We start from the raw sequence: 21,299 nt of genomic DNA, 5'->3' as shown, positions 1-21,299 counted from the left end.
ACTGAATCTCAGGCTAGTTGCTGTAAAGTTAAATGGTAAAAGAGGTGGATGCTTTAATATCTTCTCATACATGTAAGGGGCTGAGAACAGCACAATATCAATTGTTTTTACCTTTTCTCAACACAATTTTATAGGCATGTGCCAGTCTAACACACTTTAGTGTTTTGCCACAGGGTATGTGTAGCTAAAATCTGCATGGTATTTAGTTGGCATAGCCCATTTTCTATATTCAACCTTCTGAAAAGACCATTGTGGCAGCAAAAAAAGCCATGAACAACATATGCAGTTCCTGTTCTGGTAATAAGCTCTCTAATCTCCTTCCTCCTACTGGATCCCTGTTGAAACTCTGTTCAAGAGAAATGGCACTGCATAATGACTTCAATTTACTTAGGCTTAAAAAGCCTGAGGAGAAGACAATAGAAGTGCAGGGTACAAGGAGCCAGGCTTAACCCAGTTAACTGTCTAAGGGGCTCTTCTGGGTTTTTTTTAAAAAAACACATTTTTCTAAATCAAATGCAGTCCCACCCTAGAGGCCAAATAAACCATTCTGGAGCAAAACTACGATACAGAGCTGTAGAGAAGCTGTAAAACTTGATCGTGCCTATGTTAACAGTTACCTTGTCAAAGTTTTCTGTGTGGGTGTCATAATGAAAATAAGTGAAAATACAACAGGAATTAGTTGTATATCACTTGTACCTTCTGCTGGAACGGATTTATTTGGGTTACAATCAGCTAGCATAAGCTAGAATTCCCATACCTAGACTAAATCTGATGTTCTTTCAGCTTCACAGAGGAGCAGCCTGACATTCAGAAAGCTTTAAGTCAGTTTTTGCATGTTTTTCCAGTGTAAAATTTGCTCCGGATCAATACATCCACAGCTTATGGACAAGCCAAAGGATCCAGTGATATTTACAACATGCTGAACTAGACCAAACCTCCTTTTCAGTGACCTAAGAACACTCATGATGCATAAATGATTTCATCAGTATCTTGGACTTCCTTACTTTCAGATGTGACGGATTCAGAGAGAAAAAACAATACCCATTTCATCAGTCTAATACTCTACTGTCAAAGCCAGACATCTTAGAACTCTCTCTACATTCAATGACAATAGCTGTTAGAGTACTCCAGAGTAGCTAAAAATTATTCAATGCACTTTTTATCTTGGGTACTTTTTGTTGTAGTTTTACTTCATGTCTTCATCATGATGAAATATCTCCTACTGTCACCTACCCAGCTATGCCTATAAAATCTTGCCGTCATAACCGACTCAGGGATCAAATCTTTCATCATTGACACCTAATCTTTGTCTTCATTACTGCTCTTCTAGAAGGCATGCACCTTCTTCAGGGTGTAATTCCATTGATAAAATAAGCATTCATCAGCACATGAATTTTGAATATTAAAAAATATCTGGCTGAAAATTGCAAAAACAGGAAATGACAGCTAGTGAGGAAAAATAATTGAATACATCATGTTACAAGAGAAACAAAATCAGATCTGTTGCTCTACTTTATAAAGGAAAGTTTTCAGTTCTCTTGGAAAGCACTGTATATTGTATTTTTCAGTTGAAAAAATAATACAAGATTTAGGCTATTCAACTTCACCTAAAGAGAAAAAAAAAAAAAAAAAGGTAAGTTACTTCCAAAGAAGATTGGTTTGGACTTGCTATCAGAAAAGACTAAAATTTTACAGTCAGAAATTTGTGTTGTTTCAAAAGGATTTAGCTGAAATGAATAGATGAGCTGAATAAACAACTGTCTGAAATTTGTAAAGTGGAAGTCTTAGATATTCCATCACAGAGCACAATATCAGAGATTAAATACACATTTGGTATCAATTGTTACTCACAATGATTCAAAAAATTTAGGTGAGTAGCACAGAAATGTTTAATTGTATGGTCAAATTCTGACAGAAATTACTGAACTTTAACAAGCTACCACATATCAGCTGAGCTAGATGAAACTGTTTCAGTGTTTCCTGCTAGCTGTTTATGAGAACCAGGCTCCTGAAGACACAATATTGTTTTAGGTTAACCTAAATTTGTGGTATCTTTTGTTTGCTCTGGGCTAAGATTGCACATTTGGAGTAACCTGTGACTGTATTGACTGACATAGTACAGCTTGTGCCAGATCAGGTATGAACCCTTAGTGATGCTTCACACAACTGAAAACTTGAAATTCATTATTCTACCGCTTGCTCTTTTCCTTCAGTTACCCTGATTAGTTCAGTGCCTGCAATAAATACACAGTAGATCTTGAGGTAGAACCTGAGAAGTTATTTCAGCTGAATTTTTATACTTCCTATTCATGACAATACTAGCCTTTCACCCTCCCAACCCAAACCAGAGCCTCTATATTTTGGGGTAGAACCATTTCTTGTAATCATCCAAGCTCCATTTTGTTTGAAGTGCAAAGACACTGTTCAAGTGTTGCATGAACAGGCCACCTTAATTTAAATTTTAAAAAGCCCAATCCAGGGAAGGACTGTTTCTTTTAAATAATAAAAGCTACTGTGAAGACTATTTTAAGTACTACGTTGCCCACACTAATCCCTTAGCCAGTACTCTGGATCACTGGATGCAGGTACAATGGGGTCTTGTATCTTTCAGTAAAATCCACATCTGAAATATAGGTGAACCAAATCACAAGAGTCAGTAAAAATTTGTTGTAGTGAAAAAAACTCCAAAGATATCAAACTCGTTCCACCCTTGGTGTAAATCTTTCGAAAAAATACCAGAACGCAAATGGGAAAAAATATTTCTGTTCTAGAGTAAATATCTATGAAATGAACTAGAAATCAGCAATTGTTAAGACAAATAGAGGAATTCTATCATACCTATCAGCATAATAAGTTTTAATCCAACTCAAAAACAGGGCTTTATTCTCAAAGGAAATACCTAAGTGAAATTAGCTGCTCCTCTGTCACATAGAAAAAGGGTTACCTTGAACTGAAAAAGGGTTAATAGCTGTCATGAACTGCTCTTGGCTATCACAGCAAAAGAATTTCACCTTAGTCAGAACATTTTGTTTTCTTCAAATTAGCCCCAGGTCCTGGCTGGAGTTCAGGTTTGGATGTGTTTGCATTCTCTGAGCTTCCAATTGTGCAAACTATTCATTCCACTGACTCTGTGGTTTTGGATTTCTACAGGATCTGTCTTACAAGGACCGCCACTGGCATGAAACCTGCTTCCACTGCTTCCAGTGCAAGAATTCATTGGTGGACAAACCTTTTGCTGCAAAAGAGGAATATCTGCTTTGTACTGACTGCTACTCCAATGAATACTCTTCCAAATGTAATGAGTGCAAGAAGACTATTATGCCAGGTTAGGATGCTCACTTTTTGGACTAAACATCAAGCCCAAACTCAGCAACGTTTGTGAGAAATGTTTCTCCTTGACTGTCTCTACTAAGTCATGCTGAACTGTGTAAGAAACTGGACAGGGTGCATTCTAGGCCACTTCCATGACCAGAACATGTAATGTTCATAATGGCTCATGGAAGAACTTTCATTAATGTGAAACCTTTTGTCTAATTACTCTAAATTTAGCTTCTTTCAGACAGATGAAAAATTGGTCTAAGTGCCTCTGAGGTCTTTCTTGAGCACAAAGATATGAAGAAACAGGAAAGAGCTGTTTTATTTTTCAACATGAAACATGAGGTTGTATAATAGATTGCTAAAACCTGGTCTTCTCACATCAATACTATAGCATTTTTGATGATTTGAGGGCTTTGAAGTGCTATCAGTGGAGAAATAAAATATTAAAAGGTGATTTGAAGAATCCTCATACACACTCCATAACAGTTGATAGTTTCTTTGTCAGCTGGTTCTGACATTAGTCAGATAAAAAGAGAAAACCACATCATTTTGCTCCTGGGGTGTAAAAATGAAGGCTTGATGGCGAAATAGGACAACAATACTTAAAAGTAGCTGACCCTATCTATTCATGACCAAGTTTAGGCATTTCCAATTATTCCATGTGCACTCATTTTGCTGACACAGCAATAAAACCTGACATTCTTGGGAATAGCCAGTGCTAGTTTTAAAGCTGGAACTACATGACCCAGAAGTCCATCCACATCCAGAAAGCCAGCTGTATCCTGAGCTGCATCCAAAGCAGCATGGGCAGCAGGTCAAGGAAGGTGATTCTGCCCCATAACCTTGCTCTTGAGAGGTCCCACCTGGAGTGCTGCATCCAGCTCTGGGAACCCCAGCACAAGAAGAACATGGAACTGTTGGAGGAGGTCCAGAGGAGGGCTGGAACTTATAAAGACAGGTTGAGAGAGTTGGGATTGCTCAGCCTGAAGAAGAGAAGGCTCTGGGGAAACCTGATTGGAGCCTCTGAGTATTGAAAGGGGACCTGTAACAAAGATAGGGACTAACTTTTCAGCAGGGTGTGTTGCAATAGAATAAAGTGTAATGGTTTTAAAGTAAAAGAGGGTTGACTTACATTAGAGATAAAGAATAAGGTTTCTACAATGAGGGGGAAAGGTAAAACACTGGAACTGGTTGCCCAGAGAGGTGATGGATTCCCCATGCCTGGAAAAATTCAAGGTCAGTTTGGATGGGGTTCCGAGCAACCTCATAGAGTTGAAGATGTCCCTGCTTGCCATGAGGGCTTGTACTAGATGATCTCTAAAGGTTCCTTTCAACCAAAACTATTCTATTAGTCTGTGACTCTATAATTTTATGTGTAGGTATTTTTAATACATCAGATTCATCATCATTTCAGTGATTTACTGAATAAATGTATTTTTTTTCTATTATGCCAGCTATACATTGATATGTAGTAATGGAGGTTGGATTCAGTGACACAGAATCCCTTCTTCTCTTATAACCCAAAAGAGAAGAAATTCATTTTTGTATGCTTTACAACTACCCACTGGTCTCTAGCTGCTTACCCAAGACAGCTGAGATGTCACTTCGCTGGAAGAGCAGTACACTCAGCATGGTTTTTCACTTACACACCACACTGTGGTAGTAGCATAAGAGCTGCAGCACAGGAGTATGGTCACCAATGAAAGTATAATTCATTTTGAAAGAACCAGCAAATGGTTGGATACTCTTTGTGGAGATTGTTAATGCTAAACTTAACCTTTGCTTTGAGCCACTAAATGTAAAATATAGATTTAATGAAGCTTTATCATGACATGCCCATTTAAGTGATTACAAGCTTGGTCTTTCAGTCATTGTGCAAACTCAATTCATGCTGACTTCAATCTAGCAGCTAATAAAACAGGGCTCTCCCTGCTTTGATTTTCAGTGACAACAATATCCCAAGGAGACAAGAGCTGAAAATATGAAAATAAAATTCTAGACTATCAAAAAAATTTTCCACATCTCGTTTTTCCAGAATATTATTCTTTCAAGGACTGATTTATTTGCTCCTTGACATGATATAGGAAGTTACCAGAATAGAGAGGGCATAATTTGTAGAAGATGTCTATCAATAGAATGGAGCAGAAATATTCAAGAATGTAAGCATCAGAAAGGTAATTAACATTTCACTTACTACCGATGCAAGTCAATTAAAAAAAAAAAGAAAACAAACCACCAAATAAATCCTGAAGTATGCCTCCCAGCAGAATTTAATGAGATCATAAAAGAAGAAAAATATGCAGCTAGTAAACAAAGACGAATTAATTCTTGAGGAGGGGAAAAATGGTAAAATTTCACCCTGCAGTAATAGGGGTGGGTAGAATTGGCATCAAAGGCATTAGTGTGGTTCTTCATCATTAGCCAACTCTATCAGCTTGCTAGTCTTCCAAGTGTTTGACTTCGTGTTTGCTGTCACAGGTCCCAAGAGTGATGCAGAACTGTAGGAATAACATTTGTTTATCCTTCTGGCCAGTATCAATTATTCTGACTCAAACTGATACATAGGAAATCATACCTTGTGCAAAGAAATTTATCCATATAGTAGTGCATCTCCAATTTCCTGGAAGGGCTCAGAGTCCACCTGCCATACCATGGACTGAATCTACAAAGAGCACTATCTGAACCCTAAAATTTTGTTGTAGAGAAGGGCATTCATTTCCTAACTACCATACCACTTTTCTGCTTTTCAATAAAGGGTTGTTTAAATTCCACATCTCAACCATATTTTAATTCAGCTGAAAACAGAGAGAACGTTTCTCTCTTACTGAAAGGTTCAAGAGACAGAAAAACATTTAGGATAGGTGCTGCTGAACTGGAAACAATTGCAAACTTATAATACACCTCAATGTGAACAAGAAAAAGGCCCCTGAGCAGATATGAAATAATCCCTTGTCTCAGACAGTGACTATATTTCATTGGGAAAGACAGGCAAGATATTTGCCAGGAATTGCATGCCCCATCCCTGGCAGTGTTCAAAGCCAGGCTGGATGAGGCTCTGAGAACCTGGTCAAATGAAAGGTGTCCCTGTCCTTGGCAGGCAGTTTAAAACTAGAGGATCTTTAAGGTGACTTCCAGCCCACATCATTCTATGAATCTGTAATTAATCAGGTACCTTGCTGCTGTTTGAAAAGGAAACAAAACAAGTGTGGAATGGATGAGGTCAATCTTTAATGAGAGATGGATGGCCTTACCTCCATTCAGTACTAGCAGCAGCTTATATTGGTGTCTGTCCAATTCACTTGAATCTTTCTGTGCATTGGGATTCATTATTTGCCTAATAACACCACAAAAAGCTGTTCTAGGCAATAGCTATTTGCAATGAATGTTTCTCTTCTTCATAGGAAAAGAACCACTTTCCAAAAACCTAAAATGGTACCAAATATGATGCAAAGCATGTAGGAACATGAAATAGCCTCTAGCTCATAGCTGCAATTCTTCTTGACTGACATCCAGGCAATCAAGAGCTACGAACAGTGTCAATCTCATCCAGAAATTCAGTTGATGCTCTGGTCTCATTGCAGGTACTCGGAAGATGGAATACAAGGGCAACAGCTGGCACGAGACCTGCTTTATCTGCTACCACTGCCAACAGCCTATTGGGACAAAGAGCTTCATCCCTAAGGACAGTCAAAACTTTTGTGTACCTTGCTATGAAAAGCAGTTTGCCATGCAATGCGTCCAGTGCAAGAAGGTAGTGCTCTTGTTTTGCTTACGTGAAACCTAAGGAATTGAAGTCCATTCCATTTGATATCCAATTAGGCAGAATATCACATTTTTGTGAGTGTAAAATGATTAAGAATTAACTGTTTTTAAGAGATTATATCATTTTTGTTCCACTTACTTGTAAGTGAAAACTCTCTGACAAAGTCTGGAGAAGCAGAAAGTCAATACTTCATCTAAAATATGAAAGAAACCAGTCTTTCCCAAAGAAAGCAACAGGGAAGTTGAAACACATCACGTAATTCCTCTACCATGAAGAAAGGGACAGGTGAAGGAACAGTGATGAGCCAAACTCTAGTACCTGCATAAGAAAAGCAACATACAAAAAGTAGCTTGAAAAACAGAATGCAATTGAGAGTGAGATTTTACAATACATGCAGAACATATTTTTAGCATGGAGTTTGTTTTTATAAATAAGGAAATTACAATGAAGCACTTGCATGATTTTCTCAAGTTCAACTCCAAGCAAAATTTTAATTGTGCTGTTGCTAAACCTTCTTCCCCTCCTCTCACCCACTAAAATATCATCACCCTTCTTCTTTACCAAATCAAAATAGAAACTTACCACTCTTAAGGAAACACTTTCTTGTCTTTTTTTTTCCTAAAACAGGCTATCACCACGGGAGGTGTTACCTACCGGGAGCAGCCATGGCACAAGGAGTGCTTCGTGTGTACTGCATGCAAGAAGCAGCTGTCTGGACAGCGCTTTACCTCCAGGGATGAGTTTGCTTACTGCTTGAGCTGCTTCTGCAACCTCTACGCCAAAAAGTGTGCTGGATGCACAAACCCAATCAGCGGTAAGTCTCTCATGGCTTTACATTTCGTAAAGGGAGTTTTGTGTGTTGAGTTGCTACTAAAGGCAAAACTGAACAAAGAGTCTGACCCGGTACGTGAGATGCCCAACTGAATCTTTTAATGGAACTCCACCTAGTCACTTTTGAGGCTAAGCAAAAGGCAATTACTACTAAGAGACCTTTTTCCTTTTTTTTTTTTTTCCTTTTGTACACCTTCAGTACACCTGATGATAACTGCCATGACCTCAAACTCTGGAAGGCTTTTTTACTAACCTGCTTCTTTTCCTGAGGCATTCTTCCTTCTGAGCAATGAATCAAGTCATGACACGTGATAGACTTATTTTTTAACTATCTAAGTGCACCTCTGCAAAACATAAATTAACATATTCAGGCACCAAAAAACATTCTGTAAAAAACTACCAGCATTCTGTTCAGAGGCAGATACTTTGCTTTTCTTCCACCATATGTTGCAGGGGCATCCCTCGGAAATTCATTTCTGCCATTATCACTAGGGTTAACTAGCCTTGCTCATAAACTTTGCTGAAAGCAGCAGAAGTATTTGAGGATGAAAATACTAGTCGCTACAGAGTAAGGGTGGCAAAATTAGCACAGCAACACAGTCTTGTCACAATGGCATTTTTTCACTGCTGTATGTCAGATCTCCATGTCAGTCTGCATGACCTGATGGCTGACCTGCTATTCTCTTCTTGTAACAGAATGATTTTGCTTTTCAAACAGGACTCGGAGGAACCAAGTACATCTCTTTTGAAGAACGGCAGTGGCATAATGATTGCTTTAACTGTAAGAAGTGCTCCCTTTCATTGGTGGGTCGTGGCTTCCTCACAGAAAGGGATGACATCCTTTGCCCTGAATGTGGAAAGGATATTTAAAGCTCAAACTAAGAGGTGAGGAAGAAGGGAGGAAAGACATGCTTGCAATTTATAGTCTGAAACACATGGATGTTCAGAGCTAGCTTTGCCACTCTGTGTCTCACTGTACTATTAACATTTCTTAACCTTTTTTCTTTATACTCTCCAAATCTGGAGGGAAAACAACTTGAAAATCTCTAATAGCAGTGTCAGTGCTTAAGATTTCTACCAATAACAAAAAGCTAATGCAAAACCCATTATGTAAAACTATTTGACTGGTTTTGACATAACATACTTTTTAAATGGTTGTTTTTTTTCCTGAAAAATATTCCTGTTACAAGCAAGTGATACAGTTCTAGGATTAAAATGTCAAGGATTAAAACACACAATACATTCGTAGATGGATATTCAGGGTGAAGCCTTCAGCCCACTGAAATCAATGGCAAAGGCCATTCAATTCCAATAAGGCTGGTGCAACCTCTGTGTTCTTGAGCTTTGTGACTAGTGTGTGCTGTCAAGTCTGTGGAAAGACTGCAAAAGTAAAGTGTATTTCAATGTACATGGATTTGTGACATGCCATAAAGAGATAATGATGAAACAGTGGAAGTTGGAGTGCTTCATGACAGGTACATATTTGATTGCATGTCTAGCTGATCATTGTGTGAGGTACAAGTTCTGATCATCAGTGTCAGTATTACAGTTAGTTGACATTACACTGCACATTGTATTTTTCAAAATAAAATTGTTTAAAATAAAACTGATTGTGGCTTAATTGCATTTACATAATATTTACAAAAATGCTTTCACATTCTGAAGAAACGCAATGCATACAAACACAACCCTTTTTGCACCCAATTTTTGGGGGTGTGAAGTTTGGACAATTCTCAGAAGGGCCCTGCTGTACAACTTACTCTCTTACTAATTGAAGTCAGTGGGAAAACTATCAGCAAAAATGAACAAGTGTGTGAAAACATGCACTGAACTGACTCGAGCTGATAAAAATGTGTTCGTAAACTCAAGCCCAAAATAATTTTCTTCTCAGCAAGCAAGGAGGTCAAGACAACTCATCTATCTTTGTGAGAGTCAGAAGTTTAACTTCTGTAGGGCGTGCTTTAGTAGGGCATGCTTTTATTTTGTTCTCCACTGGGATACATAATACCCTTTGTTGTAGCATAATTTCTGTTACCTTTGCCACAGCAGCAACTGTCAGCAGCGGCATTTTGGCAGGAGAGTAACATCAAAAGGAAACAGTACAAAGGAAGATAAACCTTTTCCCAAAGCAAACTGCAAGAAATATGGCCATGTTATGCAATGTATAATCCCAGCACACCTTCCAGATGGAATTAATTTGTGTTCAGAAAAATGAGGAAAGAAGTATGTCACACCTCCAACAGGAATCTTCAGATGTGAAATTAAGATTTAGGAACATACTTTCTCTGTGTGCTACTGGGTAGTGAGAGTTTGGTCCCTATTTCTGACACCACTCTTGAATTTGTCTCTTTGTAGCAAAGTGCTCACAGGTCATTCCCCTCTCAATAATTCTACAATCTAAATAGATGTATCAGATCAGATTTAGTTTATTGCCCACCATTTGAAGAACTCAGCTGGCTGACATTTTTGAAACACACACTGTACTAATCAGAACTTAGTGAATGACCAAATTCTACCCCTTGGTGATTTCGTTCTATGATGAAAGCTGTAGCAAACAGCTACAAAAATCCCTCTTAATCCACACCTCCAAAAGGAAGGCAGACACTTCACTCCTCAGAGGTCTGCCAATCCCCCAGCACACTGCAGCTCTGCTCCAGTACTTTTCTGAGAGAAGGAAGATTCCTTTGGGCTAAAGGGGTAGTGTCCCTGTACTTGGCACTGATGAGAACCCACATCTTGAGTCGTGCTCAGTTTTAGGCACCTCACTAAAGCAGGACAGAGGTGCTGGAGTGCATCCAGAGAAGGGCAATAGAGCTGGTGAAGGGGCTGAAGCTGGGAGTTGCTTAGCCTGGAGAAAAGAAGGCTGAGGTGAGACCTTACTGCTCTCTACAGCTGCCTGAAAAGAGATCAAGCAGGGTGGGGCTTGGCCTCTTCTCTCAGGCAGCTTGGGATGAGGGGAAATAGACTCAAATTTTGACAGGGGAAGTTCAGACCAGGTATTAGGAAAATTTTCTTGATTGGATGCGGTAAAGCAGTGGAACAGGCTCCCAGGGAATGGTAGAGTCACCCATCATCCCTGGAAGTGTTCATAAAAACATGCAGACGCAGTGCTTTGTGATACAACTTAGTGTGTGTGTGGAATTCAGTTGAAGGTTGGACTTGCTGATCTTGGAAGTCTTTCCCAACCTTGATGATTCTAAAAAGGCAGTAGGAGCAGCACAGCTTGCACCTTGCCTCCCAAGTGCTACAACAGATGGCAAAATGGCCCCAGCTTTGGGGAAAGGTAGGTGAAACATGGTAAGACTGGAAAGCATCCCAGCCTGGAAACAGGACTGCTACCATGCAAGGGCAGCACCATGCCATTATTCCAGCGCAGTTCTGCATATCCTTTCTTAACACATACCAACACACATGTGCTCCCAGCCACTGGAACTACACAAAATACATCCCGGACTCCAGATCACTGACAAGAAGCCAGCCACAAAACAGAATTCCCATCAGACTGTTACACAAGTGCAAAAAACAGCACTTCAGGTGATGCTAACTGCTGCTACAGTTGCAAAGCAGCTATGACCCTTTTACCCTTTAACTGCTGATCACTTCAAGTCCACTGAAATAGAACTGTGTAAAATGAACAAGCTTAATTGCATCACAAAAACAAGGCAGCAGTGTTTCGTTTGTTTTTAATTTATTTAAATAGGATAAGGCTACTTAAAAGACAAGTCTTTACATACAAAATGTACATTACGTTAAAGTTTGCTGTACTCAAGTACAAAAACTGCACAAGTGTTTAGTAAAAGGGAAAGGTCACACCATTTCAAAACAAACATTCTTACCATTTTACAGCATTCAAGAAGTGCCTTTTACATCATAATAGTGAATGGAGAACTTCTATAAAGAACTAAGCTACAGTTTTTGGTTTCAATATAAACCAGTGATTAAAATGTAAACAAGCTTTCAGATCACTACTGAGCTTCTTTTACTAGGTTAACAAAGTGGATTCAGAAGCTGATAATTTTTTTGTTTTACCAAGTCTGGGAGCATTGTTATTATTATTTACCATTCATATCTAAAACAGATCTAAACTGGCTTCACCCTGAGCCAATGAGTTTTAATAAAAATGTTTTTATCAACTTAACTGAATTTTTGCCCTGTGAGGCACTACCAATAATCCAAATAAAACACCAAATTTCACAGAAAACCAAAATCCATCTTAAATGATCAAAGGAAGGGAAAACAGGTTTGTGGGTTTTTTCCTAGAGTGCACATGTGTTAATGGTCTCAAGGTACTTCTGTCTTCCTATTCATGTTCCTCCCCAACCATCTGTAAACTGAGAAAGCACTGGTCTGCATTCCACTGGTTTTCCCCATATTTTATAAGCATGATTGTAACCAAGAAAACAATCAAATTTGCTACATTGGCACATTTTTACACTTATGCATGTATAAAATGTGCCTGTGTACTTAAGAGAACATGGCACTAATCCATTCACTACTTCCTCTCGAAGTTTCAAATCAAACAGTCTAATCACATATTTCCATCTGTGCATTCCTTGTTTCATATATCGAGAAACTTCAATTTGAAGTAATGATGTTAAAATAGTTCATCTCTTATTACCAACCTAACTTGCACTGCAAATTCTACTCTTGTGCAACAAAAAGAAAAAAAAAAATTTCTGCAGACTGCCTTGTCAGCAGAATGGTCAGTTTTCTCACCTAAATTAATCACCTTTTTAAAGCCACAAAGGCTCTAGGTATCAGTCTAAATTTCAATAGCTATTTTAACTATTTAACCAGACATGGAATAAAACTGAATCTTAGCAAAACAATGTGTGATTCACAGTGACATGGAGGAGATGAACTATAATAATCTTGAAAACTAAGAGTGGGGGGGGTTTAGTCTAGTGTAATATCACCACCTTTTAAAGAAGTACAGTAATTTCACGATTATAAACTGCACCCCATTATAAGCCCCACTTTACGATACAGAGTGTGATAAAAGGTATCTGTTCTATCACCATCTGTTGAGGGTGGGGGCAGTGATCCTTATCTCAACGGCAGATATTCTGCTAATGGGCCATCCATTGAAACCAGGCAGGGCATTGTTCTTTATCTTTTCACAACCCATCCTTCCTCCAGGGAGTCATTTTCTGCTAATGGCCATTGAGTCCCACTGTGGGACTGATAAAATTACTGCATCCCATTGGAAGTTGCTCCAGCCAGGGGGAAGAGCCCAACATTTCTTACCAAAATAAAAACAGATGTTTTGGGACACGAAGGGAGCCCCTTTCTCCACTGGACTCCAGAGGAAAACCGGATTTCTCCCCATCACCACTGGAACTCCGGAGGGACTGCACCTTCTACAGGAGCACTGCTTCAACTGAATCACATCTGTCACTGCAGGAGGATGCAGCCACCATTTAATGGGACTGCTACCAACACCCTGCCTGACAGGGTGTCAGGTTGTACTCTGACTTTGTCAGGGTTTGGAGTTTGTTTCTTTGTAGTACTGTATTTCTATTTTAATTTCCCTAGAAAAGAACTGTTATTTCTAATTCCCATATCTTTGCCTGAAAGCCCCTTGATTTAAAAATTATAATAATTTGGAGGGAGGGGGTTTACATTCTCCATTTCAAAGAGAAGTTCCTGCCTTTCTCAGCAGACACCTGTCCTCCAAACTAAAACAGCAACTTTTTGTTCTTTGTCCATATATAAGCCACACCTGATTATAAGCCACACTTCAGGTTCCGACCAAAATTTTAGTCAAAATGGTGTGGCTTGTAATCATGAAATTACTGTAATTCATTACTTGGTGTACAAGAGTGGATACTTTTAAGGTGACTGGTGATAGTGACTCCAGCTTTATGAGAGGGAGCTGTTAAACTTGTTAAAACTTCACAGCAATCTGAATCTCTGTAAGTCTGTAAATTTTAAAATAATTTTATTTAAACTGTTTAAATATGACCTATCTATTTGAAAATATGGAAGTAATATTTATGTTTCAAGCACCATTAGCTACTTCATGGCCATGTAACATGCTGGATTTTCTTCTTTGCTTCTGAAGGCTTTAGGTCACTCTGGAATACAAGAAAATAAATAATTATTTTTAGAGATACTGTGCAAGCAGGAGCCAGTCATTAATCTGACATATTTCAATCTGGTACTATTACAATAGTCAGCTATAGGCTACTATAACAGCCTTCTATTGCCATCTTGTGGAGAAAGCTAAATATCACAGAACAAACTCTGGTGAAGATAAAAATAGTACCAACGAATTTAACTACCTGCAAATCAGATACGTGTTTTGGTTTTCAGCAACCTACAATTAAATAGTCAAAGATTTCTTTCAGTTCTGCAGCTTAGAAACAGGCACATCTTGGAGTTTCAAAACATACTTCTGAAGTTATTTCAGGCTGCCTTCTTAAAATACTAGTTAAAATTGAATTGTATAAGGAAAAATCCCCAAATACACAACTAGGAAACCAATTTACTTTTGTTAAATAGTAAAAAAGTTTTAAAAATAAAAAGAAAATTTGGTCTTCCTTTGTAAAAGAAATAATTGCCAAAGCCTCAGATGAGTTCATCTTTCAAGATGTAAAGATTGAGAAAACCCAAAGCAAAGCATAGCAGATGAAATGGTGAAATAATTCCCTTTCACCATCGAAAAGAATAATTTTTAAAATTCTGAGAAACTAGATCTTTAATAGTTCACATAAGCAGAGTAAAGACAGGAATATGAGTTTTCAAGAACTGCAACACACTGGTTCAGGGAGCACAATCTAGAGATCTCTCTTCTCTTTAAAAGATTTTCAGTGTTAGCTTATTTACAGGAATCCTGTGGACTGCAACCACTGAAAGATTTAAGGGAATTAGACACAAAGCTAATAGGGATAGTTCTGAGCTATTAATTAATTTTTTCTTGAATTTCAAGGAATAGTCACTTGCTTGGAGACACAATTGTCTTTACTGTCATTACACTAAAAATAGATCAGGCTTTACAGCCATCTGCCAAGTACACTGATTCTTCCCGACAGCATCACTTACTAATCAATAGCACATTCTTAGTTTCAGATGGTAGAGTAACATCCATAGAACACACTTGCCTAACTTCACACGTCTGACCAGCATCAACCAAGGCACGACTGAACTTACAGTTATTAACTGGAGCAACCTAAACTGTGGCCAGCGTAGAAAGTAAAATGTCAGATGTCAGAGCTTCTGATTGTCAGTCATACAGTGGAGCTTAAAAATGTTGTCATTGTGTCTACAGAACATTTAAATTCAACACAAAAAAGCTGTGAGGTGTATACTAGACAAGTTTCAAAATCTCTATAGGTTCAGATCTGACCAATACTTGGAAGAGTTCTAAATACTGAAAGAAGTTAGTAATTCTGGTAGTTGGAAACACACCTCTCAACCATCAATTCCATTCAGAGCCTCAGCCATGCTTCTTTTAAAAGCTCCTAAAGCTATCTTTCACAAAAGCCGGGTGTTTTGGTACTTATTTAACAGAAGTCTGATAGAATGTACCAATCCACACAGCAGAATATTACCTGCACTCTTTCATTAAAGGATTTTTAAAAATATATTAATATTTAATTAATAAATACTAGTATTTTAATTAATATTAATATTTTATTGCTTCTAATGAGACAATATTGAGAAAACAAAGTTCAGCGTCATGCCTTAGGAAAATTCTAATCAATGTAACTGCACACTGTATATCTAAAGCTCCCCCTGCAGTTCAACTGAGAACAGATATTTCTTCCTTTAAAGCCCAGACTTATTCCAGATATTCCCACATTGCAGTGGTAATGTGAAAACTCCTTGATTTGTATAATGAAGGAATACAACCCAAGTGTTAAGATCTATCTCTGTATTGTGGCATGTTTTTAAGAGATGGCCCACAGCTCCTTGCTCACTGACCAGCCCTGTAATCACACCATTGTCAACACTAACCACTGTTCTTTGTCCCCACCTGGCAGCTACACTCAGTACCATTACCTACACAGAATCTTTCCACTGAGAAGTACAAATTTCCTTCATTCTGATATTTCCCAAACTAGCTACACTTCTGTCTGTTTCTAAATACTCTACTATTACTCCAAAATAAAATCATCCTGAAAACTCTTGCAAGGCTCTATCTTTGGCTCCTGCAAATCTCAATTGCTGCAAAACAAGATACTGCACAAACATACCGGCAAATCAGATTCCTCCTTTGGAACAGACCTCTTTAACTTCACAACAGTAGTTCCTGCTATTGGAGACAAAGGGTAAACCTTCAGACCAGTCAACACACTGCTGTCAGTCTTTGAAACATTGTTCTGCTGAGCCTCATTATTCCTTGTACCCAGCTTGGCGTTCTCTGACAAACTGGAGGCTGAAATGTATGTTGAGGCATTTGAAGGAACTGACAATCTTCTAACTGTGTTGGTGGTGCTTCCAGCAGGAGGAGGCTTCAGACGATCGGCAGCTCCATTCTCCGTCTTCTTCACCTTTATGCTTGTACTTGTTGAATTGCCATCAAATACAATTAATGGCCGTTTCCTTAAACCTTCCACTGTTGTAACACTGAAAATACAAATCATAAAATTCTCAGAAAAGTAGGTTAGATGATCAAAAAATAGCATATCCATGACATGAGTAGTGAAAATTAATTTTATTCTACCTAAATATATATCCCAAAATATTAACATTAAACTCTGAGATACTCCAAACTTAACTAAAAATAAATATATACATTTACATATACTTCAATAAAAATAAAAAGTAATAAAAATATAAATGCAAAATATAAAGGCACAGGGGGTTGTGTGAGGACCAGTGTTCCTTAGCAAGAATAGTTGTGTGAGGAACTGTCTAAGCAGACAACTACAGCTGTAAAACCAAAGGCACTATGTTTCTACCACTGTAGCTATTCTGGAGTAACTACAGAAATAATAAGTGTTAAGCATTTCAAAAGATGAAATTTCAAAATTTAAGAACAGGTGTGCTGCCTTACCTGCAGGAACATTATCTCATATTCTGATGCTTCTAAAATTCCCTTTTTCCACTCTTATTCAAAATCAAAATGTTAAAGTAAGCCCAAAAGATTGTCAGCCAAGAAACAAAAACATTAAGCAAAAAACCCACACCTTTTTAAAATAAGGTTTTTTTTGAATACGAATCCTAACTGGATTTAATTACTTTTTTTAATAGTTTGTGCCTTTAAGCCTATGTGTTGTCAGAGTGGGTCAGTTTAGTAACCACTGATTCATGAAAAGGAATATTATCAAGCTAATATCAAAACAGTATTATCAGAAACATCCTGATTGAGGAAAAAAAAGGTACAAAGTTAATGCAACTCACACTATATGAATTCAGAGTTTTAAAAATCCAATGCTCAAGAATCACAAAGTGTTCGGAAAGTGCGGATTTAACAAATAAAAAACCCAAACCACCATTAAGAGATATAATATTCCTGTTTAAAAACTTAAATTTTCAGTTTTCAGTTTTGATAAAAAGCTCTTTTGCATCTATTTCAGCACACTAACAGTTTCCTATCCAAAAACAAACCTCCCACTTCCATCCTCAAGTCCACAGATGTAAACAAACTGAGGTACTATAACCTCTTATGCACATGGAAAATAAACCTGACAAAAGACAGCTCAGTGGTTTAGGCACTGCTACAATTTTAAAAACCAAAGAAACATCTAAAAACCCCCAGATTATTTGACAGAATTTGTTTAGCTCTTCAGTTAGAAACTTCAGTAAAGCTAGGAGACTCCAGACATCAACAAGCTGTAAAATTGAAAAAGTACAGGAATTGCCATCCACTTTTCTTTAGAATTTACTGCTGAAAATATCAGAACACCACTCAGGCCTATCACATGTCAAAGTCTTGGGTAGGCGGAAGGTTGAGCAAAGTTTTGAAGAACATTTTGCTTTCTGAGCAAATACAAGAAAGGCAGAATATTTCTTTCAGAAAGCAAACATTAGTTTTGAAATAGACACACAAAATTGCTGCTGCATGCACCCCTCACTCTAGATAGAGTAGATCACCCCTTTCCAGGAGCAAGCATAGTTAAATATGCTTTTAGTACTTTCCTTAAACACTGCAAACATGATTATTAATTAGCAATTATAGATTATACAATTAGCAATTATAATTAGTGACCAAAAAAATATGTCCTTTCTCCTCACGATAAAGTATGTTGAAATCTGCCAATAACTCATGATCAATACATGCTGGGGGATGAAGGAACAATATCAATTCCCTGGATCAATACAGACTGGGGGTGAAGGGATTGAGAGTAGTCCTGGTGAGGATTTGGTGACACTGGTGGATGAGAGGCTGGAAATGAGCCAGCCACATGTGCTCACAGCCCAGAAAGCCAAACACATCCAAAACAGTGTGGCAAGCAGGTCAAGGGAAATGATTATACTGCCCCTACTCTGCTCTGGTGAGACCCCATCTGGAGCACTGCATCCAGATCTGGAGCCTCTGGAGGAAGGACATGTAGCAGCTCCAGAGGAGGGTCATGAAAATGATCACAAGAAAAGGCTTGAGGGAATGGAGGCCGCTCATCCTGGAGAAGAGAAGGCTCCAGGGAGGCCTTACTGCAGCCTTTCAGTACTTAAATTGGATGTGTAAGACAGACAGTTCTGTGAAAAGAAGCACTATAAGCTAGATAGCATTAATAACATTTAGATGACAAAAGAAAAAAAAAAATCTTCTCCCTATTTTCTATTTTTGCAGTAGTGGAATCCAGCACTTCTGACACAGGCAAGCCAGCACAGCATTCTCTGTAAACTGTAACAATATCCAAAAGCTATTCAAGCTTCATTAATCAGGCAAAGATTAAACTAAATACATTGTCCTAAATTGTCCAAGTCTGGCCCAATAAGGCTAAATTACCTTTTATTCTCACTTTTCAAGACATTTTGCTGTCTTTTCTTTTCCATCATTTTTCCCCATCTACTTTTTGGCAAGTCACGCTGAGGCAGGGGAATGGCATGTTGAACATAGAGATCAGTGAGCCCATCTTTGTCCATCTTCACATCATTTTCAACTAATATATTTTTCTGTGGAGAACAGAAAAAAGTTGTTATTTTATGACAAATTCAACATCCAACCATCTGAGTGGCATAATTTCTTATTTCAAAATCCACAGTAAAGTATTGCATTGGACCAGGGTTCCAAAAGTAAAGGGGTGGCTTGGGGTGATCAGTTTGGAAAGACCATGAACTGCCCAGTGAAAACAACAGCCTGGTCTCCTACCTTCCTACTGCCTTCCTTAATTTTCTCTGTGGATTACACTCAGCCTGTCCCTTCAGTGAGGCAACGGGAAACACAGGATGTTTTGGTCAGTGCATAATAGTTTCTTTTTCCACCACCTGCAAGTGCATTTCTTCACATGTTTCCTCATGTGCCTCCTCCTGTGTGTCCTTTGGAGTCTCCTGACCCCAAGTGCCTGCTGCTCTTTTCAGTGCATTTGTGCACAGATGCCATGAGCAACTCTGCTTCAGATTCTGGGGTGTGATGGGCTGCATTCTTTGACAGTGTGAGAGACATATGGATCCAGCTGTGACCAGCACTGGGCAGTTATTCACCTTTGCCCACACAGGTCAACCCTGCAGCCCCTCTCTACCCAAAACACCGCAAGCTTTCCCAAGGAAAATAGCAGCCAAAAAATTGGAGAAGTTATGATGGACATACTGTTGATGAATTATGTTTTCATGCACTCTTAAACACACTTCCCTTGGCAGGGGTGCTGGACAAGATGAACTCCAGAATTCCCTTCCAATCTAACTATTCTGTGATTCTAAGAACCACCAGTTGGAACACCAGTTTTCCTTATAGCTGTGTATCAGGTTGTGAAGATTTCTTGGTACTTCATGTCAAATTTATGGGATGAGAAAAAATTCCACTAACATCCTACAAATCGAGGTCATCGAGAGCAGGTCAAACCTCTGCTGCTACCAGTTCTAGCAGCATTTCATGACTTTTGATGTTGGCCTGAAACCTGTCCATATAGGCTACACAGACAAAAGCATATGAAAATTCTTTAAGTTTATTCAAAACCCTGAAACTTTGATTATTATTGTTTCATGCACCTGAAATTTTCAGCCAAGGCAATAACTAGTATTTCAAACATTGACTAGAGCTTTGTATAGTCCTAAACTGTCTTTCAAACTCAATTATTTTTCTATTGTCAACTATCAATATTTACACATTAAAGCATTAGCTTGACTAATTAATTAGCTTGATTACATAGGCTGTATTCCTTTAACTCACAGAATCACAGAACTATTAGGGCTGAAGGGACCTCCAGAGATGATCTAGTCCAGCCGACCTGCCAAGGCAGGGTCACCTAGAGCAGGATACGCTGGGTACGGACGTGGCAACTTTAACAATGTAAACAGCTCATCCTTCCACAGCCAGTTTTACTGCATGCAGACACTGTCCCGATTTGGGCAAATTGCCCTTTAGCAGTCCCGGTGTTTAACCACAAACACGGAGACACCTCCCGCGCCTCCTCTCTGCACGTTCGTTGTGTCCAGAGCACCGACGAGGTGCCGGCTCTTCCCTGGGCGCCGTGACTCTCCTCGCCCCGCCTCAGGGGCCGCCGCTCCGCCCGGCCCGGCTCCCGGGACGCACCTGCTCCAGGGTGAGCCGCAGGAACTCCTCCGAGAGCAGCTCCGGGTGCAGCAGCAGCAGCTCCGCCTCCGAGCGCCCAGACCCCCGCTCCTCCTCGCCGCCGCCGCCGCCCGCCCGTGCTCTGCCCCGCGCCGCCATCTTCTTCCCCGGCCCCTTCCCGCACTCCCACAAACCCGCGCGCCGAGGGAAACGCGTTTCCAGAGCAGCCGCGCGCCGCGGTGGCGTCACGGGATGGAGCGGGACTGGGACAGCGGGACTGGGACAGCCGGGCCGGGACAGCGGGACTGGGACAGCGGGACTGGGACAGCGGGACTGGGGCAGCGGGACTGGGACAGCCGGGCCGGGACAGCCGGGCCGGGACAGCGGGACTGGGACGGCGGGACTGGGACGGCGGGACTGGGACAGCGGGACTGGGACAGCGGGACTGGGGCAGCGGGACTGGGACAGCCGGGCCGGGACAGCCGGGCCGGGACAGCGGGACTGGGACAGCGGGACTGGGGCAGCGGGACTGGGACAGCCGGGCCGGGACAGCCGGGCCGGGACAGCGGGACTGGGACAGCGGGACTGGGACGGCGGGACTGGGACAGCCGGGCCGGGACAGCGGGACTGGGACGGCGGGACTGGGACAGCCGGGCCGGGACAAGGGGACTGGGACAGCGGGAGTGGGGCAGACGGGCCGGGACAGCGGGAGCGCGTCCTTCCGGGGCGGCACGGGGCAGCCGGGTCAGGGGAAACGCACAGAATCAC

The 21,299-nt window shown here is 40.0% G+C and overlaps 2 protein-coding genes across 3 annotated transcripts in view; one reads left to right on the top strand and one right to left on the bottom strand.

Annotated features, from left to right (window-relative positions):
* FHL2 (four and a half LIM domains 2) overlaps nt 1-9,518 on the top strand; it is a 37,007-nt gene extending 27,489 nt beyond the window's left edge. For both annotated transcript variants that reach the window (XM_033053504.2, XM_033053503.2), the window contains exons 3-6: nt 3,151-3,325; nt 6,900-7,069; nt 7,709-7,895; nt 8,631-9,518. In XM_033053504.2, the coding sequence (XP_032909395.1) occupies nt 3,151-3,325; nt 6,900-7,069; nt 7,709-7,895; nt 8,631-8,782 (684 nt within the window). In that variant the 3' untranslated portion in view covers nt 8,783-9,518. The remainder of the gene's footprint in view (nt 1-3,150; nt 3,326-6,899; nt 7,070-7,708; nt 7,896-8,630) is intronic.
* Nucleotides 9,519-13,836: 4,318 nt separating this feature from the next.
* C2H2orf49 (chromosome 2 C2orf49 homolog) lies at nt 13,837-20,705 on the bottom strand. Its single transcript, XM_033083810.1, has 4 exons — nt 20,553-20,705; nt 18,810-18,976; nt 16,111-16,483; nt 13,837-13,989 (listed from the first exon to the last, which is right to left on the bottom strand). Exons 1-4 carry the CDS (start codon nt 20,688-20,690, stop codon nt 13,933-13,935), a joined length of 735 nt encoding a protein of 244 aa, XP_032939701.1. The 5' UTR covers nt 20,691-20,705; the 3' UTR covers nt 13,837-13,932.
* Nucleotides 20,706-21,299: the final 594 nt, after the last annotated feature.

The sequence above is a fragment of the Catharus ustulatus genome, chromosome 2 (assembly GCF_009819885.2).
Source record: "Catharus ustulatus isolate bCatUst1 chromosome 2, bCatUst1.pri.v2, whole genome shotgun sequence".
In the NCBI taxonomy this organism is placed as follows: domain Eukaryota; kingdom Metazoa; phylum Chordata; class Aves; order Passeriformes; family Turdidae; genus Catharus; species Catharus ustulatus.
The sequence above is the reverse complement of the archived record's forward strand: the minus strand, read 5'-3'. Positions and strand labels throughout refer to the sequence as shown.